Consider the following 18689-nt stretch of genomic DNA (forward strand, 5'->3'; position numbering starts at 1 on the left):
ATTTGTGTCTTGCTACTTGCCTGGAGAACAGCCCTGTCAAATTCTGCATTATTAAGTGAAAAGCTAATTATGCCTTTCACTGGCCCATGTCCATTACAAGCAAGACAATAACAAGCTCATCAGCGGCGGCAACAGCAAGAGCACTTGTGTTGTTTAACAAGTTGTTGATCACAAGCTTTAATCTGGCACTGACATGATGAGGTAGACTTGTTACTAGGATGTCATTCTGCTCCTGCCTGTCTGAACCAATCCCATTTGAGCAGCACAATCTTTGCATTGACCTTCGGCAGTGGATTTCCTTGAGGGCAGGGTGGCCACTCTGGAAGTTGAACGAACTGGCTGAGGGCGGAGGGAAAAGGGGTGCTAATGCTGAGGCAGGCAGAGAAAATGTATGAATGACTGCAAAGAGGAGAGCAGCAAACCAATCGGAGCAAAGAGGAAATCTATGAGCCAATCGCAGAGAGCTTTTCTTCTCTCCCTCCAGCGTCTCCCTGACTTCTTCTCCTGACTGTTACCAGGTCACTGTGCCTGCCCCGCGCCTCTGAATAATCTATTTCATTGGGTCAGTGTGCCTCTCACAATGCGCCTGACTGGCTGGTTAGACATACGCGGTTGCTAGGGAGCTCAGCCAATCAGGGCAAGGCGGAAGTTTCCCCTCGGTTTCTAGGCAGGTTTCACGTGCTGTAGATGTTTTGGCGGGAGAGTGGGAGATATGTAGCGGGAGGGGCAGCTGCAGGGTGAAGTGGAGCATGTGATTATGTGTGAGAGCAAAGTGTGTGTGTGCGTGTACAAGTTGAGCGTGCATGTTTGCGAGCGCATGTTCATCTTTTTTGCCCTGCCTCTTGCTTTTCTGATGCAACATCGAACTGTGTCTCCTGGGCTACTAGGGGACCTTGTTATGTTTTTTTTCTTCCTGTCCTCGCAGGAAACGCGAACCAATTGCTGTGCTGTTGCCATCGGAGCGGGGAGGTTTGTTTTCTCTCCACTTTCATCCCTGGTACCTCCCCGTCGACAGTTACCGTAGAAACAAGACCAACTCCAACTCTATTTCCATCCATGTCTCCTTCCTTCAATGATTTATCGTTGCTTTCTTTTTTTTAATCCGCTGCACAGCACCTACCTACCAGCACTTTAGCAGCCAGTGAAGTATTTAGAAAACTGTGGGACATCTCTGAAGAGGATCCATATAAAAGCAGGGACGAAGAGCTGCAGAAGCAAATGCCGCTGTACAGCTTGTACAGTGACACCTGAACTTTTGTCAAGCATGCCAATGAGGTAACAAGATTAATGCCTTGCAGAAAAGCTCGGAGTGCCCCACCTTATAAAAAGAACAGCTCACACATCTCTTTCACCACTTTGTTATCTCCCCCACCCCCTGAACTCCTCTGCGCAGGGGGCTGCGGGAAGCAGCTCATCACATCTGACATGGACTTCCCAAAATCCCATTATTGCCTCTTGAGTGCGCACAGAGTTCCAAGAATTAAAGCGGAGAGCAGCAAGCGCATGCACTTCATTCTCCTGCAAAATACAACAAGTTATCTTTTCAAGGTCCAAAAATAGGTTACACACTTCCTACATTTCTATACATGACACTTTAAAGTTGCATGTAAATCAAAACTCAGTTAGCAGCTTTTTACTGCTAAAGAAACCTCACACCCCAGCTGGTGTAGTTTTATAACAGTTTTTTGGGTCATGTGGATGGAAAGATGATGTCTATATCTAGACATCTAGTTCACAGCTAGACCTCCACTTGATTGGTCAAGACATAATAAGTCCAGTTTCTTTTGACTTCTTACATCTAATGTCTTGATGCATGCTCTATCATAGAAGTAAGGAAATCCGAAAACCTTAATTCAGTTCATCTGGATGTAGCGTTTTCAGTGGGAGAAACGCTGAGGTTTCCGACATCACAGAAACTAACCTCACAGCCCATTGTTTGTCAATTTCAGTCAATAGGCAAATGTGTGGTTTATAAGGTTGGCGAAACCTGCAGTCAGCTGAGAATGAAGATGTCCCTTGGATGAGTGACAAAATGTTTCTCTCACTGAAAACGCTACGTCCAGTGAACAGAATCAACTTTTTGGGGGTACCTACTTCTAGGTGTTTTGACGAGTGTCATAATTTGTTCACCGTTGAATTAAAACATTTAAAAAAATTGTGGGTAGCAATAAGTACACCACACAACAATAGCGTGACAGCAATAATCTGCTACCGAGCACTAGTGCAGGGACACCTGCAAATTGGATGCAAGAATTGTTTTGGATGTTGCACAGGTGTCATCGCTCTGCCACTCTGCCTGACAAATGGTTTGTTTACCACCTGAGCTGCGACTGCTGCTGCCACTCAGTAATCATTAAGTGTTCATTAACCACAAACTTGCCATTGCAGCTGGAGTACGGGACGACAAATTGAAAGACACAATGCAACAGTTCATTTTCACCCTCAAGCCTTCCCAGGTAGTCCTTATGTATAGGATTACATTTACTCCAGGACATGAAAGTCATGTCAAAATCCACATAATCGTCAGGGAAGTGTTTTTCCCTCGGGCGGTTCTGGGCTTCAAATGTGTTACCTTTGGATGAACCCTGAGAGAGCAGCATTCATTCACTGGGCCCCTGCTGTACCTGCGGTTAAAATCAAGAGGTGTTGACAGAATAGGCGGAGGGAATATGAGGGCGGAGTGGGGGGGGGTGAAGCTTTCCAATAACATGCAAAAAAAACCTTGGCATCTCTTTCGCTTGTTTCACAATCAATTTATGTGAAAAACAGGGGTTTAAGCAGATAATTGAATAGCAAGGGGATCGAAAGCGTGAAATTGGGATGTGAAAGTGCATACTGGTACAAGCACAAACAATGATGGAGTTGTTTGGGCGCAGAAAGGATTGAAGATCGAAGACAAAGTGTCTGTATGCCAGGTACCATTAGCGAAAAAGCCACAAAGCAAATTGTATCATTATGCAGCGAACTTTGAAAAATTTCAACATTCAGCGGTCTTATCACCTCGGCTGGCAGCACGTAGTCAGAAATAACTCACTGTAGAGAATTTTTGACTGCCTCGCAGGGAGAAATTGCTCCGACAAAAATGGGCTGGGACACGTCGTCTGCCACCGCAGCTGACACATTAGAGGCAGTGGAAGTTTGAGTTTAGATGACAAGTTCTGAGTTCAGCTCAGACACAAAGGCTGTTTTCCCACTTCAAAAGGGTCTCATGCGGAGCACTTGAAAGCAAAATAGAAGCAAATGACTTAAAACAGTAGATGAGATTGCACAATACACAAGGTTTGTGTTTCTGAATCTGTCGCACTGACAGCGCGTCATGTTACGTTCTCTGCCAAAACAGAGGGAGAGAGAAAAAAAAATCTGATTTGCAAAACAAATGTGGTTAACAGCTCTGTGTTCAAAAGAACAACAAGACTCCAACCAAACCACAGTTTAACTGATGAAAAGCTGTCGTATACCCAAGAGTCCTCTGGCAGAAAGATTTGACTGTGACTGAAATGCACAGATCTTGGAGCTATTGTTTGGAAACACTAATTAGTTGTTGATAACGTGAGGGTAATTTTTTTTTTCTGAGTGATGAAGTGCTTATGGGCGATTGGATTTCTTTGTTTTTCAAATACTAAATTTTTGCACCCACATCAAACTGTAAAAAAAGAGAGAGAGAGAGAGAGATGTGACTTTTTTACTTTTCAGTGCCCTAATTAAGCATTCATAAGTAATTATTTTCATTTTCATGACCTTGTTGGGTCATTGAATTCATAAAGACTATTCTGTGCCGCTGAAATAAACTTTAATGCAATTTAAATTGTACAACTCAATGTGGTTGGTATTGTAAGACCTTGTACAGATTTAATTCACAACTGTCAGGAGATGGGATTTGGAGAGAAATGGTTCAGATGTTATCATCATCTATGCCATTGCAGTCTGCTTGAATGTTCACTGATTGACAACTGATGGGATTTACTGAGGTTAAAAAACATGGACTCAGAGACAGGGAGAGAGAGAGAGAGCAAAAACAACCACCATCTTATCTCGCTCTTTTTTTTTTCTTTAAATTTTGGGTGGGGTCCCTTTCACTGCAAGGATTTGTGAAAGGGAGTTGGTGTGAGTGGGGGGTTGGGAGTTGTCAAACTGCAGCTTAAACAAGGCGGAGGCGCGGTTGTTTGCTAGTTCTTCTCAGCAAGTCTGCATGGGAATTTTGTGAATAGTTGAGAAATTCACACGTAAGCAGCTGCACAACAAAGGGGCAGGACAGTGTGAAAACATAACATTGTGCACAGGCTGACCAGGACTGTACGCAAAAGCCACAGCATCTGTTGTCATCCAGAAATGGTCTCTTGGGGGGAAATCTGACTCACAAGATGATCAAAAAGTCTCGGTTTTCTTGCTTAGCTGTTTTGCACTCAGCAACCCCTTTTAGCAGACTGGTTTTCACTGTACTTTTTTTTCTCTCCCCTCTTCATCTTTTGAGTGATGCCATGCGTAGGCATGCCCCCACCCTGCAATGGGGGTCAACAGTCCTTGTTGCTGTTTATACCAGTGTCACTGTGCATTCATCAGTGGAGGACACTACGGGTGCCTTCAGGGGATGGACTGAAAAGGGCTCTATGGTTATTTCAATCCATTGTTGTCAAGGAAGGAAGGCATTAGAGGCATTTGAATCCTGTTGTAAAAAGTACAAAAGAAGTCATCATGCAGACTATTCTGTAAAATCAACATGTTACAAGTAACTATGATATATGCAGAAGGTATAAAGCAGACACTTGTGTCTCTTTAAAAATGACACATTTCAATACAAAACTACTCCAATGTGATAGATCATATGAGGCTGACATACATTTGATACTACTGTATTTTTGTATTTCACTGAGATCCATACGTGCCATCTGCGAGTCTGTTTGTTGCCTTGACAGTACACAGCTCATCGTCATATGGACCCCAGCAATTGGGTGGGTACATCCACTCTATAGCAGCAGCTCCCAATCAGCTGAGCAGAGCGCTGAAAGCAGTCACATGTCGGATTTCGGTTTGCGGTTTTTTTTTCTTTTTTTTGCCCTCCACGTGTCAAGATACACGGAGGAGAAGGCGTGACCAAAACAAACCCGCTGATTGGTTTGCAGCTAGTCACCAGCTTGTGTTCAGCAAGAGGGCTGTTCTCTTAAAGGGCCAGTCACCTTTTATTGTGGTTATTATTATGTTATTATTATTATTATTATTCATTTCGACAAACCATGCAACAAAAGAAAAAAAAACAACTAAATGTAAATTAGCTTTGCACCTAAATAGCTTTTTTTTATAATTACTGAAGTAACTCAAAAGGCTTCATTCATGTGCCTTTTCCTCCTGAGATTTTGCGTATAGCTTATAATATGAGTTTATGTCAGAAATGCACTAATCCGTATCAGGTATAACATCGAAAACCAAACAACAAAAAATAAATAAATAATTTACTTGAATATTTTCAAAGGCTGCCGTTACTACTTGGACTTGATTAAAATGTAATGCTTCTTTACCACTACTCACACGCTAAAAAGTGATATCTAAAGCATATCCTCTCGATGTATTATGTTTGCATAAACAGGCTGACTCTGGTCCTTTCACATTATTAAGAAGGGGCGGGTCCGGGGGGCGGATCCGCCCCTTCTCCCGTCTTTTTTTTTTTTTTTTTTTTTGACACAGAAAAAAACAACCCCTCACTCTAGTCAGCAAACATTCATGAGTAGTTGTAATGCGAGGAAGGTACCGAGGCTCATCACAGCAATCTGTAGGAAACAAGATAACAGCAAATTGTCAAGATACCACCGATCACAACGGAAAACGCGTATATTGGCGGTGAGTGTAACGCCCGGTTGTTCTGATTTGGAGAACGAGTCTATCTGCGCGCGCTGAGCTGTCGCGTGCCGCCTGTTTGTGGGAGTTTATCAACAAATGTGCGGGCAGCTCGGGCATGCCCGGGCAGCGACGGGAGGAGCGGACCTGTCAGGTGGCTGGCGTGTGGCAGTGAGCGCTTCTACATGTGTTTCTGTCCGTCTCTCTATGCTAGCCAGACTTCCTTGTCTTGTTTTCTTTAACGGACTCGGTGAAGAGGGGACAGTGACGGGTTGAATTTGTCACCTCTCGCGCGTGCTTTCCCCACGTCCCGGGCTCCTGGTTGCTCCCGGTGTTTGACAAGCGACAGGCGTTATTGTTCGCATATTACATGTAATTTAGCGAAGGTTTATTACCGGCGAATGACTGCGGACGCTAAAAGTAAGTGGTTTTGTGTGTAAGGCAACGTGACTGGCGTCTTTTTAGACGCTTTTCAAGTTTGTTTTAAATGGTTTTATTTCTCGGGAGGACGTGTCAGCGCCGGATAATTGGAGCAATAGTAGGAATACAAATAAACGCGGTCCTGGTTTATTCTTTAATACAACTAGTTAGATGTCGTGCGTTTTCGGTTTTATTTTATTTTATTTTTTTTAACACTAAAGTAAAGTAAGACCAAAGACTAAAGTAAGTTGTCTCTAACTGATTTACATAACAAAAATGCATTGATCTAAAGTCAACTTTATCTGCGTTTGTCAATGGTCGTTTTGTGCGTGATGTTTTGTCAAGCTTCTCAAGGTAGGAGATGCGATGGTTGCGAGTTTTCTAGATGCGTAAACACGCAAGCGCTCGAGCTCGGCGTGTTTACGCTCTGAGCTGCCCGGAATATGGTCCTTCTGATGTGGATAAATCGCAGTAGATTGCCGGCGGTCCTCTGTCGAGTCCTTGTGGTCGAGCTGAACCTCCTTGACGTAAATGTCGGTTAAAGTCGATTATTTTTGTGCAGTTTTATCGCACTTGCACCCCAGGTGTTAACTTCCACATGACAAAACCAAACGTAGATCACCAGAAAAACTGCAAAAAATGAAAAAAGTAGGTCATTAAATAAAAAAATAATAAACACCAGACTACTCTTTTCCTATTTTTTTTCCCATTTTAATAGGTTTTATTTTAACCAGACCATGCATCCAGCACTCCTAGTTGCATGAAAGCAGCAGGTCGCATAGCAGTCGAGTTCAGTGTTCGTGCTCCCCAAGTCCCAGCTTTGCATTGAGCAGAGCCCGTGCACAGATGGTGCAGCAGAGGGAGCCACTTTCTACTGGAGCTTTGAGACTTTTGACCAGCACTGTGGTGGCTGCCAGGCCTCCCTGCAGCCCCCAGGCAGTGTGTGTTTGTGTGTGTGTTTGTGTGGGTCTGCCTCTAGTCTGTGTATTTCCCTGTCTATGTTTGGGGTTTTGTTTTTATTTTTTTATGTGTCTGACAGTATGGTAATGCTGCCAGCCCTCATGATGACTGCCAGTGGAAATTCAAGACAGGGCTTGCAATGCAGTTGATACACAAGCGCACATTTGAGCTCAGTGAAACTTGCTGCTTGCATAACATTAATTAATGTACTGCTTAACTGGTCTGGAGGAGATGTTGGCACAGAGTTGAGCAGTTTGTAGCTGTATTAAAGCACAAGTGAATTGACAAATTTCCCTGTTAAATGTTTTTTTTTCCTTTTTTTGGGGGGGGGGGGGGGGTGTGTTGTTGGTCAATAATTCTGTTTTCCTCTGCCAGTAAACAATCGGATGAGACAAAGTGACGGTGTTTTTCCACTGCAGTTAAAGATGCAGTTTCCTTGTTTGACTCCATGTGATATGACATCATGCAAAGAGAGCTATATGGCTGCGGCCGCCTCGCTCAGTAAACACAATACCAGTGTATCCAGTTTCAACTTTTTGCATACGACAACTCAGCCTGTTTGTCTCCACTTACACAACAAAGGGAAAAGACAGCCACCCTTGACAAAATGATATAACAGTAGTTCAGACTGGCGTGTTGCCAACAAGGAAGAGAGCGTGAGCGTATGTGTTCAGGAGGCATATTTGAGGATGGAGTGAAACTCGTTATCTCACTCACTGTATGTGGCGCAAAACAGTCTACCCTGAACAGTGGTTTCACTGTGGTCTCCCTCACACTCTGCCCTCTGTGCAGCGCAGGTTAACAGTGTGGACAGGCGGCTATCCAGTGGTTGAGTGAGCTGGAACATGAAGTAAAGGTCTTAATATGGAGGAGTAGAATTGAATTCCCTGACAGTGCTCTTCTGTGAGGCACACTCTTCAGATTAAAGTAATTCTGATGGAGAGGGGTGGGGGGAAGCCTCTGCTGTGGATCTTTTGGCACTCAATTACAATTTGGCATATTGTGAGGAACAGCTTGGCAAAATGTGCTGCAGGAGGGTAGCAGCTCTGGTGTAACGTCTTTAGCCGCCCACTGGGTCCCCCTATATAGGGTGTTTCCATACATTTGTTTCCTCTTATTAATCATCACTGCAATAAAAACAAGGTTATACAGTTGGCGGTTGTATGTTTATTTTTCTTTTACACATACGTTTACAGATCGGTCTTTTCTTCTGACCGAGCCATCGCTGCTTGTTTGTTTTCAGTATTACCACGTGCAACATAAGCCTCTTAATGCAGATTATAATGACTAATGATTTATTTCCATTTAATACAGATAGGGTGCAATGCATGCCCATCTGCCAGAGGGCAAAGTTGCCACTGACAGCAGTGGGACATTTGGCAATTTTTGTTTTTGTTTTAAAACAAATCACACCCAAATTACCTGCACGCCATGGCTCGTAAACATAGCCAAGAGTCAAACCTAATCCTGCTGAAACATTTTGTATTTACACTAGCAAAACACTTGTGCGCACAAATGCCGGTTGATCTCATTCGAAAAGTTTGATGTACCTTTCTTCTTTCTCTGCAGGAAGTTTACCGCTGAGGCGTCGGATGGATGATGAGGAGGAGGATATGTCACAGCCCATCTCGCAACTGTGGGGAACTCCCTTTAGGGGTGTCAAACACGAAGACCGAGTCGCACAGATCGCAGCCGGACAGGCCCTCGCCGCCGTCACCGCCGCCATGTCCACGTCGCAGAGCCACAGCAACAACAGCGTCAACACGCTGCCCTGCAGCTTACAACGGCAGCCTTGCCTACCGTTTCACGGTAAGGAGGGGGTGAGCCTGTTGAAGGTTATGCGGGCTTGTAGCTTTAGAAACAATGCAGTTTAACTTTGGACTACAAGCAGTTTATTTTATCTCTTGGGTTTCTCGTCAGGGGTGCTGTATGAGGAGATGCAAAGCTTGGAGCATGAGACAAACAAAATGCTATTTAAAAATACCACTGCAAAACAGATAAGCCTAGAAATCAGTTCTGTGAGATCCCTTTGTGCTATAATATTCATAAGACTAACTCTCTATGTAACTGTCTTCAGTACAGTATTAGGCATATGCTTGTGACATAATGCGAAGAAAAAAATGAATCTGAATTTGATCAGTGGTTATTACAGAAGATCCAGTTTTGTTTTACTTTGGATCTTAAATGATCATTTCTTTAAAAGATAAAAATAGACAACAATAATTGTAAAGCACGTAAAGCGACATACCAGTGTTAATATGTGCCTCAGTTTTAATCCAATAGTTTTTTCCAACATCTAATCAAATCAGTATGACATCATGATAAGTGAATTAAACAGACGCTGAAGTAGAATGTTGTTTGCTTGTTGACTCGGTATCAGTGCTTGAGAGGTGCCTATTGTTCCGCCTTAAAGTCATCAATGCATAAACACCACTGACTGTTATTACCTTGTCATTCAATGTAATGGATGTCATGCACTTGGCTTTATGCCATCGCTCCACACAGTGTTTCTTAAAGATATTGCGTTGTTCTGTTAGGGCGAAATGTCACAGCGTTCTGCACACATGATAACATTAAAAAAAATTGTTTTTCTTCAAGTGGCACGACTGTAGGAAAACGTGTTGTCAGGCAGTGAGTAAACTCAGTGACACGACCCAGAAAGAGGCGGCGGATCACTGAGGATCTTGTTGATTTAATAAGGTGTTTTCCACCTGCCGTCACTCTTGCTCACTTTTCTTGATTATGAACTCTTCACTTGTACTTCATGTACTTTGTAATTTGCCCAGTCATGAGACGATCTGATAAAAACCTGTTTTAGTTTTACAGACTATTATAGCATCATATTTATATTGTATATTTGCGTAGGCGAGTCAGACACAACTGTGTTTGAGGCCACTAATAGTAAACAAGATAGTAAACCTCGGTTTCAAAAGGTTTCTTTTTTTCCCGTTTTTTTTAACTGCCTAGTTTAACTTCATAAGCAAAACATTAGCAGTTTTACTGAACTGAAACTACTACCTACTCAAATCAAAAACTGCTTATATTACTTATGTAGGGATCTTGGCAGTAACACTGACCACAACTTCTCACCATTTTTAAAAAACCTAGCAACAACTGAAGTGCTAAGAAGCTTGATGTTTTCCTTTTAGGCTACGCCGGATTGCGTTTGCATTTTCCTGTTCACTTTGAGCCCATGGAAGACCGGGGAGATATTGAAGAGGAGGAGGAAGAGGACAGAGGGGAAGACATTGACAGCGTGGCAGAGAGACCCGAGGAGCTGAGTGTTGAGGTGCAAGTTGGTCGTAAACTACGGGAAATTGGAGACAAGTTCCAACAGGATCACGTTGAACTGGTAAGCCTCGCTCCCGAGTGGCGAAGCAGATCCATAGCAACCCTTACCTTCAAACACCGGCAACTCAAATCCATTTCCAGGCATAACTTGTAGAGACTCTCTGAACATCATTTAACTTACATTACACAAAAGAAGAAGTGAATAATATCTAAATGCTCAATTAGGTTGTTGAACCACAGTTTGTGCGTGCCAGTGAGATCTAGCGACAGCAGGGAACAGCAGTTCTAAACAGCTGCTAAAACTCAGACTATATTGTGTTACCTTTTTTTTTTTTTTTTTAAATTTTATACATGTGTCCTTGATTAGAGACACTAATTACAGCTAAGTTGTGCCAATTTGTGGCTCGCTCTTTGGGTAAAAGGGAGAAGTTTTGCCAGCTTAAATTACTGCAGCCCACATCGGCTAAAAATAGCCCGAACAGTCATTCAGACACTTTCTCGAGAAAACGAAAACTCTTAAATGACTATTAAGCCGTGATTTAGCAACTTCACGAAAGGAAAAAACCAAGAAGGAGATTATAAATAGATATCTATATAAACAACCCATTTCAGTGTTTTTGTTTATTGTTAGTCTATGGTCAGAGGCATCTCTGTCTTCTGAAACACTGAAACCTCATGCGGGAGTGACTAAATTTCTTTATTGTCTAAAAGAGAATCAGCTTTGTTGCTTGTAAGGTTACCTGAAACTAGGACTCTTTAGGGTTTATTTCCTAATAAGTTCTTTATACTGGAAAAAAATTCCCAAACACAAGGCTCAAGTTGGAAAGCTCATCTGTGAACACATGTCATGTAGTTCAAGATAAGCACTTAATTGTGCATCAATATTTGCAAAGCAGTTAGTGGACTGCTCATGGGCTTAGTTAATAAGTACAAATAAACTGGGACAGGCAAGTTTCTTATCTGCTGCCATGAGGATTTGCTTTGCCAGCAAGGTGTGGGTAATGCATTTGGAGAAGCATTCTGATGAAAAGAAAAGCTGTATACGGTTTTGAGTTTGGTGTAAGGTTTGAGAAAGGACAGGTGAGACCGTCACAAATGGGAGTTAGAAGCGAGTCTGTGTCTGGGTAGACTCGGTCGGCTGTTTATATGCTCATCTAAAAATAGAGTCTGACTCACACACTTATAGACACAGCCAGTAACATGACGGCTACCCACAATACCTCAGTTGTCCCGCTGCCTGCCTCGGCGTGTGTGTTTTCTCCGTGTGTTTTGGTTTGCGTGTGTAACTCTGTGACAGAGAGATAAGAGACTTTTTTTTTCTTTTTCTGTCTGCTGTCTGCGCTGGAGATGGTTTCATCATACAGGATCAGATACTGCTGTTGTAGGAATATTCCAAAGGGGGAATAATCACAAGTGCTCCTGTATGATATCCAATCACTTGTCTGTACCATCTCTGCTGCTATTGTTAGACTTTTTCACTTGCTTCTCCAAGCAGAAGTTGCCAGTGTGGGCCAATGTGTGGGTTTTTTGTTAGTGTGAGGCACGCTGTGTTTGTGGTTTGAGTCTTGTCCATCAATTTTGACTACTTTGGTGGCTGGCTGCTTAAATGCTCAGGCGTCACTTAGGGGGTAAAAATTAACCCTTTGTTACACTGAAGAAACGGGGAGGTGAGCGCAGATATTGTCCCTAAAAGTGGCGAACAAAACACACGATACTCCTCACTACCAACGAGAGTGAATGCATAAAGATGAGCTTCATGTGAAACACAAGGGTAGTGTTTAAATAAGCTCAGCAGTGTAAAATTAAGGCAATTAAGGACAATTAGGGTTACATTTAGCAGTGCTGGTTCAGCTCAGTCTGCTAGTTCTGCATCAAATAGCCTGTGGCTGGCTCTGATTGCTAGCCTGGTAGAGACCTTGGTGAAGAGAGTGCAGGGGGGGTGGGGGGTTTGCCCAACAAGAATGCTTATGCAACAGGCTGCAAGGTCTGAGCGCGCCTGTTCAGGATGCCAGAGGGAGCGGTGCAGGATTAGAGACGAGGAGGTGGAGACAGGAGATTTCAGGATGCAGCAAGAACCCCTTCATCTGTCTGTAGCCCACAAGGCACGAGCACCCCAACGGAAAATGAGACGGTTGCTTAATATGAGGGAACGGTTTCATTTTTGCTTTGCTTTGTTTTGATAATTTGCTTCCATTTTTATTTTTTTTGCTGACTGCGCTATTAAAGGAGAGCTGTGCTGAGCTGCAGCCACGCTTTCTTTGAAAGCATTTCACTTAGAGCTCCTTGTATTGAAGTCAGCAGTGCAATCTTTAATTAGAGGGACAACTAAAATCTTTGAAAGGCAGATGAAGTAATGCTGCTGGGATGATTGTCAGATTCTGGGAGCTAAAACCTTTTAATATTTCAATCAACTTTTTCGCTTGAAACCAAGTAAATCATTATAAATATTTTCTGTTAGGAGAATGAAACTTCCTGGGGGGGTGGGGATTGAAGGCACTTTGGTATGCGTGTGACAGCCAGGTTTTCTCGACACAAGCTAATGTTGTGGAAACATCCAGTCTAGTCGGTCATATGGTTTCATCTCACAGGGTTTACCACAGTTCACAATGCTTTACCTCAGAAACCTTTTCAATTGAAATCAGTGTGTGTGTGTGTGTATTGACTTTCACAACTGTCGAGTGTTGTGATTCTGATATGACAGGAAGCTTTTATACACCTTGTTGAGGCTGACAACATGTCTTTTCTTTTCTTTTGTCTGTCCCCTTGCAGTTTATGAGGCACCACAGACAAAACCGGCCTTTTTGGATGCGCCTTACCATGGCCCTGTTTGGCTTTTTGTTTCCAAGAGAGGCTGTCATTCCCCATCTGAGAGGGGAGCACAGATGAAGGGACTTCTTCCTGGCCCTCACCTCAGCCCCTTACGTTCCGAACAGGAAATGAGGGACTGGACTGGACGGCACTGTAAGATGGAACACGGGTTTGGATTTTTGTTTTCTAGTAGAAAACGATGAGATGAAGAAGACACTGGTCACCGCTGGACGGAGACTGATCAATTTTTTTCTTGCTTTTGTTTGTTTGTTTGTTTTTTGCCTCTCCGAGAAGAAGCCATTCTGTTTGAAGAGATATTTTCGAAATATTTGTAAGATTACCTATTTTGTACAGTAAACAGCTCTTTTATTTGGTGTTTAAAGTCTTGAAGGACCTCCATCAGTCCAGGGAATGCCTTATTCTCTCCTGCCACAGCGCATAGTCTTTTGCATCAAGTAAATCGTTAAAAAAATGATTACATTTAAGATTAGGCCACTATGATGGTGACAGACTGTGGACGTGGACATTTCTGTGTGCTAAAGATACTGACTTTCAACCTTGAGGACTCAAGGCACATTTTTGTTTATCCTCCCAAAATAACTTCTCATCCTTTTAGTGTTCCACATCGGCTAATTTAAAAAAAAAAAAAAAAAGGTTGTTGTGACATTGTGGCAATTTATCACTGCGATGTCGGTCAGCTCAGATTCAAATTTGTAGATATAGGATGCTATAAAAACCTGTCTTTCACTGACATCATCTGCATCTCGAGTACCACGAGGGGCGTAACGGTACACAGAAACTTGGTGCTGTAGACAGATTGATTGATCGTCATTCATTTAAACAAATCATGAAAGGAAACAGTGCAATTTCATTTGACAGAGCTATTGAATTTGAGAAGACATCAGTTGATTGGCTGTGCAACACAAACTCAACATGTAGTGAGAGTTAACACAACATTAATCCTGCATAATAATATTGCCACAGTGCTTGGCTCATTTCAAGGCTAACCGTGTTAGCATGCTTTAGCTACTGGACTAAACGGAGTGCAGCGTTGAGTGCAGCTTGCTTGAAAAGTGTGCAGACAAACATCAGAGAGCACACCAAACCGAAGAACTTTCATGCTGAAGGAACACTTGCAGAACGGTATCGTTACACGCCTGAGTACCACTCAAGCTGGAGGTGACGACAAAAACTGTGGAGATTCAGACACTGTTTTTGTAACGCATGTATACTTGAATTTAGGTGTACTAGAAAATATTTCAAGACCTGACATAGTGACGGTGATTACGATTTCTGTTTGTGATGCGTGTCGAAACCAAATGAGCACAAACAAAGTCAAACAAATCTCACTCATGGGATTACGATCAGGGAAACGGAAACAATCAGACAGCGGAGAAGCTTTGGGGAAAAAAAAATCATCATTCCCCCCCCAAAAAAAGGATTCCAGGTTGTATTTCTCTGGCTGGGTTGACAATCTGAGTTTTTACCCTTTGCTCCATCGCTTTGGGAGTATTTTAAAGGGTGAGCAATATTCAAGCCAGTGGACACAGTAACCGTCTTTAAGTTTTCAGCTGTCAATAATGAGCAGTATTTGCAGTCAGACTTCCCCTGAACATGCCGCTTTGCAAACTTCTTTGTTACAGAAACATTTTTGGGTTACGTTAAAGAGATGCATTTTTATTTTATTTCACTCCAGGTGCACCTGATGTGCTAATACGCATTATATCTCTGTCAGTGGTACATTCAGCTTCACTTAGTAGGAACAGCTTCTGTACAGTTTAAGAACCATTTTTAGTAGCTCGAGAGACGCATCTGGGGGCAGGGCAAGCGCTACACATCCTCACTTGACACCTGCTACTTTAGTGACACATTTTACAGCAATGCAACCACTGTTCCGTCAATGAAGTCTTTAAGGACTTTAAATATGAAGTTAAAAGGACTCATTTGCTGTATTTTCTCAGTCTGTTGCAGATTCATGATATAGATTTTTGAAGACACTGTCAGATTTTTTCTTCATTCATTTTTTTTCTTCAGGGAGTAGTTAATTCTGTGACACTTGCGTTGTGCTAAAAACTTTTTTTTGAATGAGGACACGATGCCAAGAACTCACTCACTTGATGCCAGTTAATCTTGATTGATGTCATACTCGACACCGAACAAGCAAACTTGGTTTTCTTTAAACATTCTCCAAAGCAGTTTTAACTCAACATCAGCCTGTAAGTGTGTTTCAGATTGTCAGGTTTTTGTCTTTGATTTAAACGTTTCCTGCAAACACTGATCGCTGAGCCAAATCAGATAGCCATGACACTTTTTTTTTGGTCTTCAGTCCAAAGCTTTTTGCTGTCTTTCATTAACTACTCCCTGCGCTTAACAAGAAAAGTTTCCTTTAGCTTTTTTGAGAGAGAGATAATTTATTCTAATTTATTTTATGTATATTTGCCCAGTGCTACTGTATAAATGCTATCTCAGTGTGTACAGTCCTTTTCTTCTCATTGTTGAGGTGCATTCAGTTGCGTGTTTGATGCCTGTGTGTGGGGAGGTTGGACTAAAGCCATGTGCCTCGTGCGTCCTCACACCAGCGGTGCGAGTCTTTACAAATCATGCGAAAACCAGACAATCAAATGTACAAAATGTGCCTTGTGAGTAACCGACCTGCCACATCTTCACCATCGACACTTGGCATATCTCTCAAAGTCACTGGTCACAGCTCCTGTTTCACTTGGGCTCTGTGAGATCAACTTCCAGAAAAATAAAATAAAAAATAAAAAAATCAGTTTGACTTCTCACAACAGCTTGCGAGGCACAGGCTCAACCTTTGACATCTCTCAGCACGAACGGCGAGTTTCACCATGCAGACCTTCTCAATATCAGAAACGACTGTTTGCAATCAATGTGCACTGTAAAAAAAACTATTTTTATCGGTATACTGTATTTCGCGCCTCTCTCTTTCTACTCCTGCGCTGATCTTCCCCTCTAGATGCTTGAAACTTTTTAAGATCTGTAAAATGCTGGATAGGCCTAGCTTGTCTGGGTTTTTGTGCTTTTTTTTTTTTTTAAACAAAAACAAATCTGCAGTCTAGTAGGGGTTTACGTTTATAGGAGGAATGAGCCACCATGGTGCCCAGAATTCTTTTGTGAGCTGGGTAGAGCATCCACTCAGTCGGTGTGATGTTTATCTGAGCCTGTTGTTACCAACCACTGTTGCAACCTCGACTCACGTGAAACATTTGTTTTATATGTTTGACCTTCAGTGTCTTTAATATCAAAATTTTTCAATTTATTAAAAAAATGTATATCCAAGAAAGAGTACATCTTTACTGTCAAGTGCTGTGATTTGGTGTTTTTTATACATTAGACATGATTTGACTGAGCTATTGTTGCTATCTTTATAAAAAAAAAAGTCTAAATTTTACCACACTTTTTTTTTTTGTAAGAACTAGAACAAGACAACCTTTGCTTTTCTACAAATGCTTTTTTTTTTTTTTCCAATGTTGAGGCATTTTTGATTTTGGATATTGCCAAGTCTGCTCTGTCACTCTCAGTTCAAGGGCTTTTTTTGATAATATGTAAATGGAGTAAAAATGCATGTCCAACATTCCTGAAAAAAAAAAATCTGTATCCTAAGGGTTTGAATGTAATTTAATGGAGTGAAAAACCACAGTATCGCTTTTAATACATGAACTGAACAGTGGGACTTACTTCAGACTCCTGTGCTCGGTTCGGTGCACAGAGTTTGTGTTGTCTTTACATTGCTTTCTTTATGTTCAGAGTGGTCTCAAGGATTTCACATTCATGTGTCCTATGAAGTGAGACCCAGTCCAGATGTAGCAGTTTTTGTTAAAGCATTGGCTGTGTTATCTTTGGGACTGCTCTGTTTCTCCTGAACATTTTTCAAACAGTGCAGGACATTGGTGTGATGGAGGCACTGACGGAGGATGGGGGATATTTTGTTTTGGTTTTTTCTTTTTCTAGTGCAATATGCTGTACATAAGAGCTTGGCTCACAAGATCTTACGATTTCTCTCCATTTCTTTTGTTGTTAAATGGGTACATTGCCATTTTGTTTTTGTTTTTTTCATTAAAATTTTATGGATAATTGACATGACTTGTGTTTGCTTTCTTTTACTAAGCATCCCAAAGTTGTCTTTCTTTGTCTGGTCATTATTTGATAGAAAAGACCAATGTACACACATCCAAACTAGGTGGAGGTATGTCTAGCAAGATGCTACATATCATACAGAAGTTAATAGGTGCCCTTACTGAGACAACCCTCTCATTTATCTGGGCTAGGGATTGGGAGTACACTAGCTCTTGGCCACCTTATTCTGGGTTGTCAACCTTAAAGTAGGACTCTTTTGGATGTGAGGCAAACATGTTAACCACTATGAGGAGTCATTACAGTGCCAACATATCAATAAAATGAATTTCTTTCACCAAAAAAAAAAAAAACTAAGCATATACTTCTTGGATGGGCTGCAGTACAATAAACTGCATTGCAAGCCATCTACACATAGTACAATAAGTACAAAGAGTTCTTTGTGTTTTCAGGGTAACACAGAAAAAACTAAACTACACTAAAAATGCAACTGTTTCCAGAGCTGGAGTTAATAGTTTTAAAAATAAGTATGTCATTTGGGGCACCATCTGCCTCAGTTTTAAGCATTCCTTTAAATGTTAATTTATGACAAGTGGCAGCCAAAGTTTCTTGTATTGGTTGTGTATCACCCCAAGATGGTTATTCTGGACTTAGTTAGCGTGTTTTAAAGTTAATGTGAGATGTCCTGATGACCCAGATAGATCATTTTGCAATAATTAAGAGTGCCTAGCTGATATTTTCAACTGCAGGGAGATCACCACAACCATTGGCATCAAAGGCACATTGCAAGACACCCTCACATCTGCTTAGTATGATTTTGAGATTAAAACTTATTGGTGAACTTCCCAGTGTATTTAAAGTACCCAGAGCTACTGTTATATCTTTATTTTAGGCTAACTAGTAAAATGCTCATAGGTCAAAACCTGTCTGTGTAGACAGGTGGCACAGCTGGTGTGATCCTGCTGCAAGACTGTTTCCACTTTATGGACACAATGAGTTCGTGATATGATGATAAAAAGTCAAGCAACTTTATTTTATGTTATCATATTACATCTTGAATTAAGCAGTTACTGCTGTGGGGTATTTTCCTGCTTTTGTTGTAAACAGCTTCTGGTCTGCGTGTGTGAGATGACACAAACACACATGCAGTTAAGTCCCTCAGATTTGGGTGGGTTTTAAATCAAGATTGACTGATCAGACTAACATCATTTTAAATGTAAGGACTGTTTTTAAGATTGTAACAATTTGTAGTCAGTCATGATCTACAGTCTGTAACTGACTTGGCC

General features: G+C 41.8%; 1 protein-coding gene across 2 annotated transcripts; it reads left to right on the forward strand.

Moving 5' to 3' along the window:
* The first annotated feature begins 5670 nt into the window (after positions 1-5670).
* On the forward strand, positions 5671-17407 carry LOC146557734 (uncharacterized). Of its 2 annotated transcripts, XM_085246769.1 has the most exons (4): positions 5671-5832; positions 8779-9018; positions 10359-10561; positions 13270-17407. In XM_085246769.1, exons 2-4 carry the CDS (start codon positions 8802-8804, stop codon positions 13384-13386), a joined length of 537 nt encoding a protein of 178 aa, XP_085102895.1. In that variant the 5' UTR covers positions 5671-5832; positions 8779-8801; the 3' UTR covers positions 13387-17407. The 2 variants fall into 2 exon arrangements, with proteins under 2 accessions (XP_085102895.1, XP_085102894.1); XM_085246768.1 differs by lacking the exon at positions 5671-5832 and having other exon boundaries at positions 8523-9018.
* The last annotated feature ends 1282 nt before the right edge of the window (positions 17408-18689 follow it).

The sequence above is a fragment of the Mchenga conophoros genome, linkage group LG15, assembly GCF_057382185.1.
Source record: "Mchenga conophoros isolate Kocher_MC1m ecotype Shallow Benthic linkage group LG15, M_conophoros_male_GT1.1, whole genome shotgun sequence".
NCBI lineage: Eukaryota > Metazoa > Chordata > Actinopteri > Cichliformes > Cichlidae > Mchenga > Mchenga conophoros.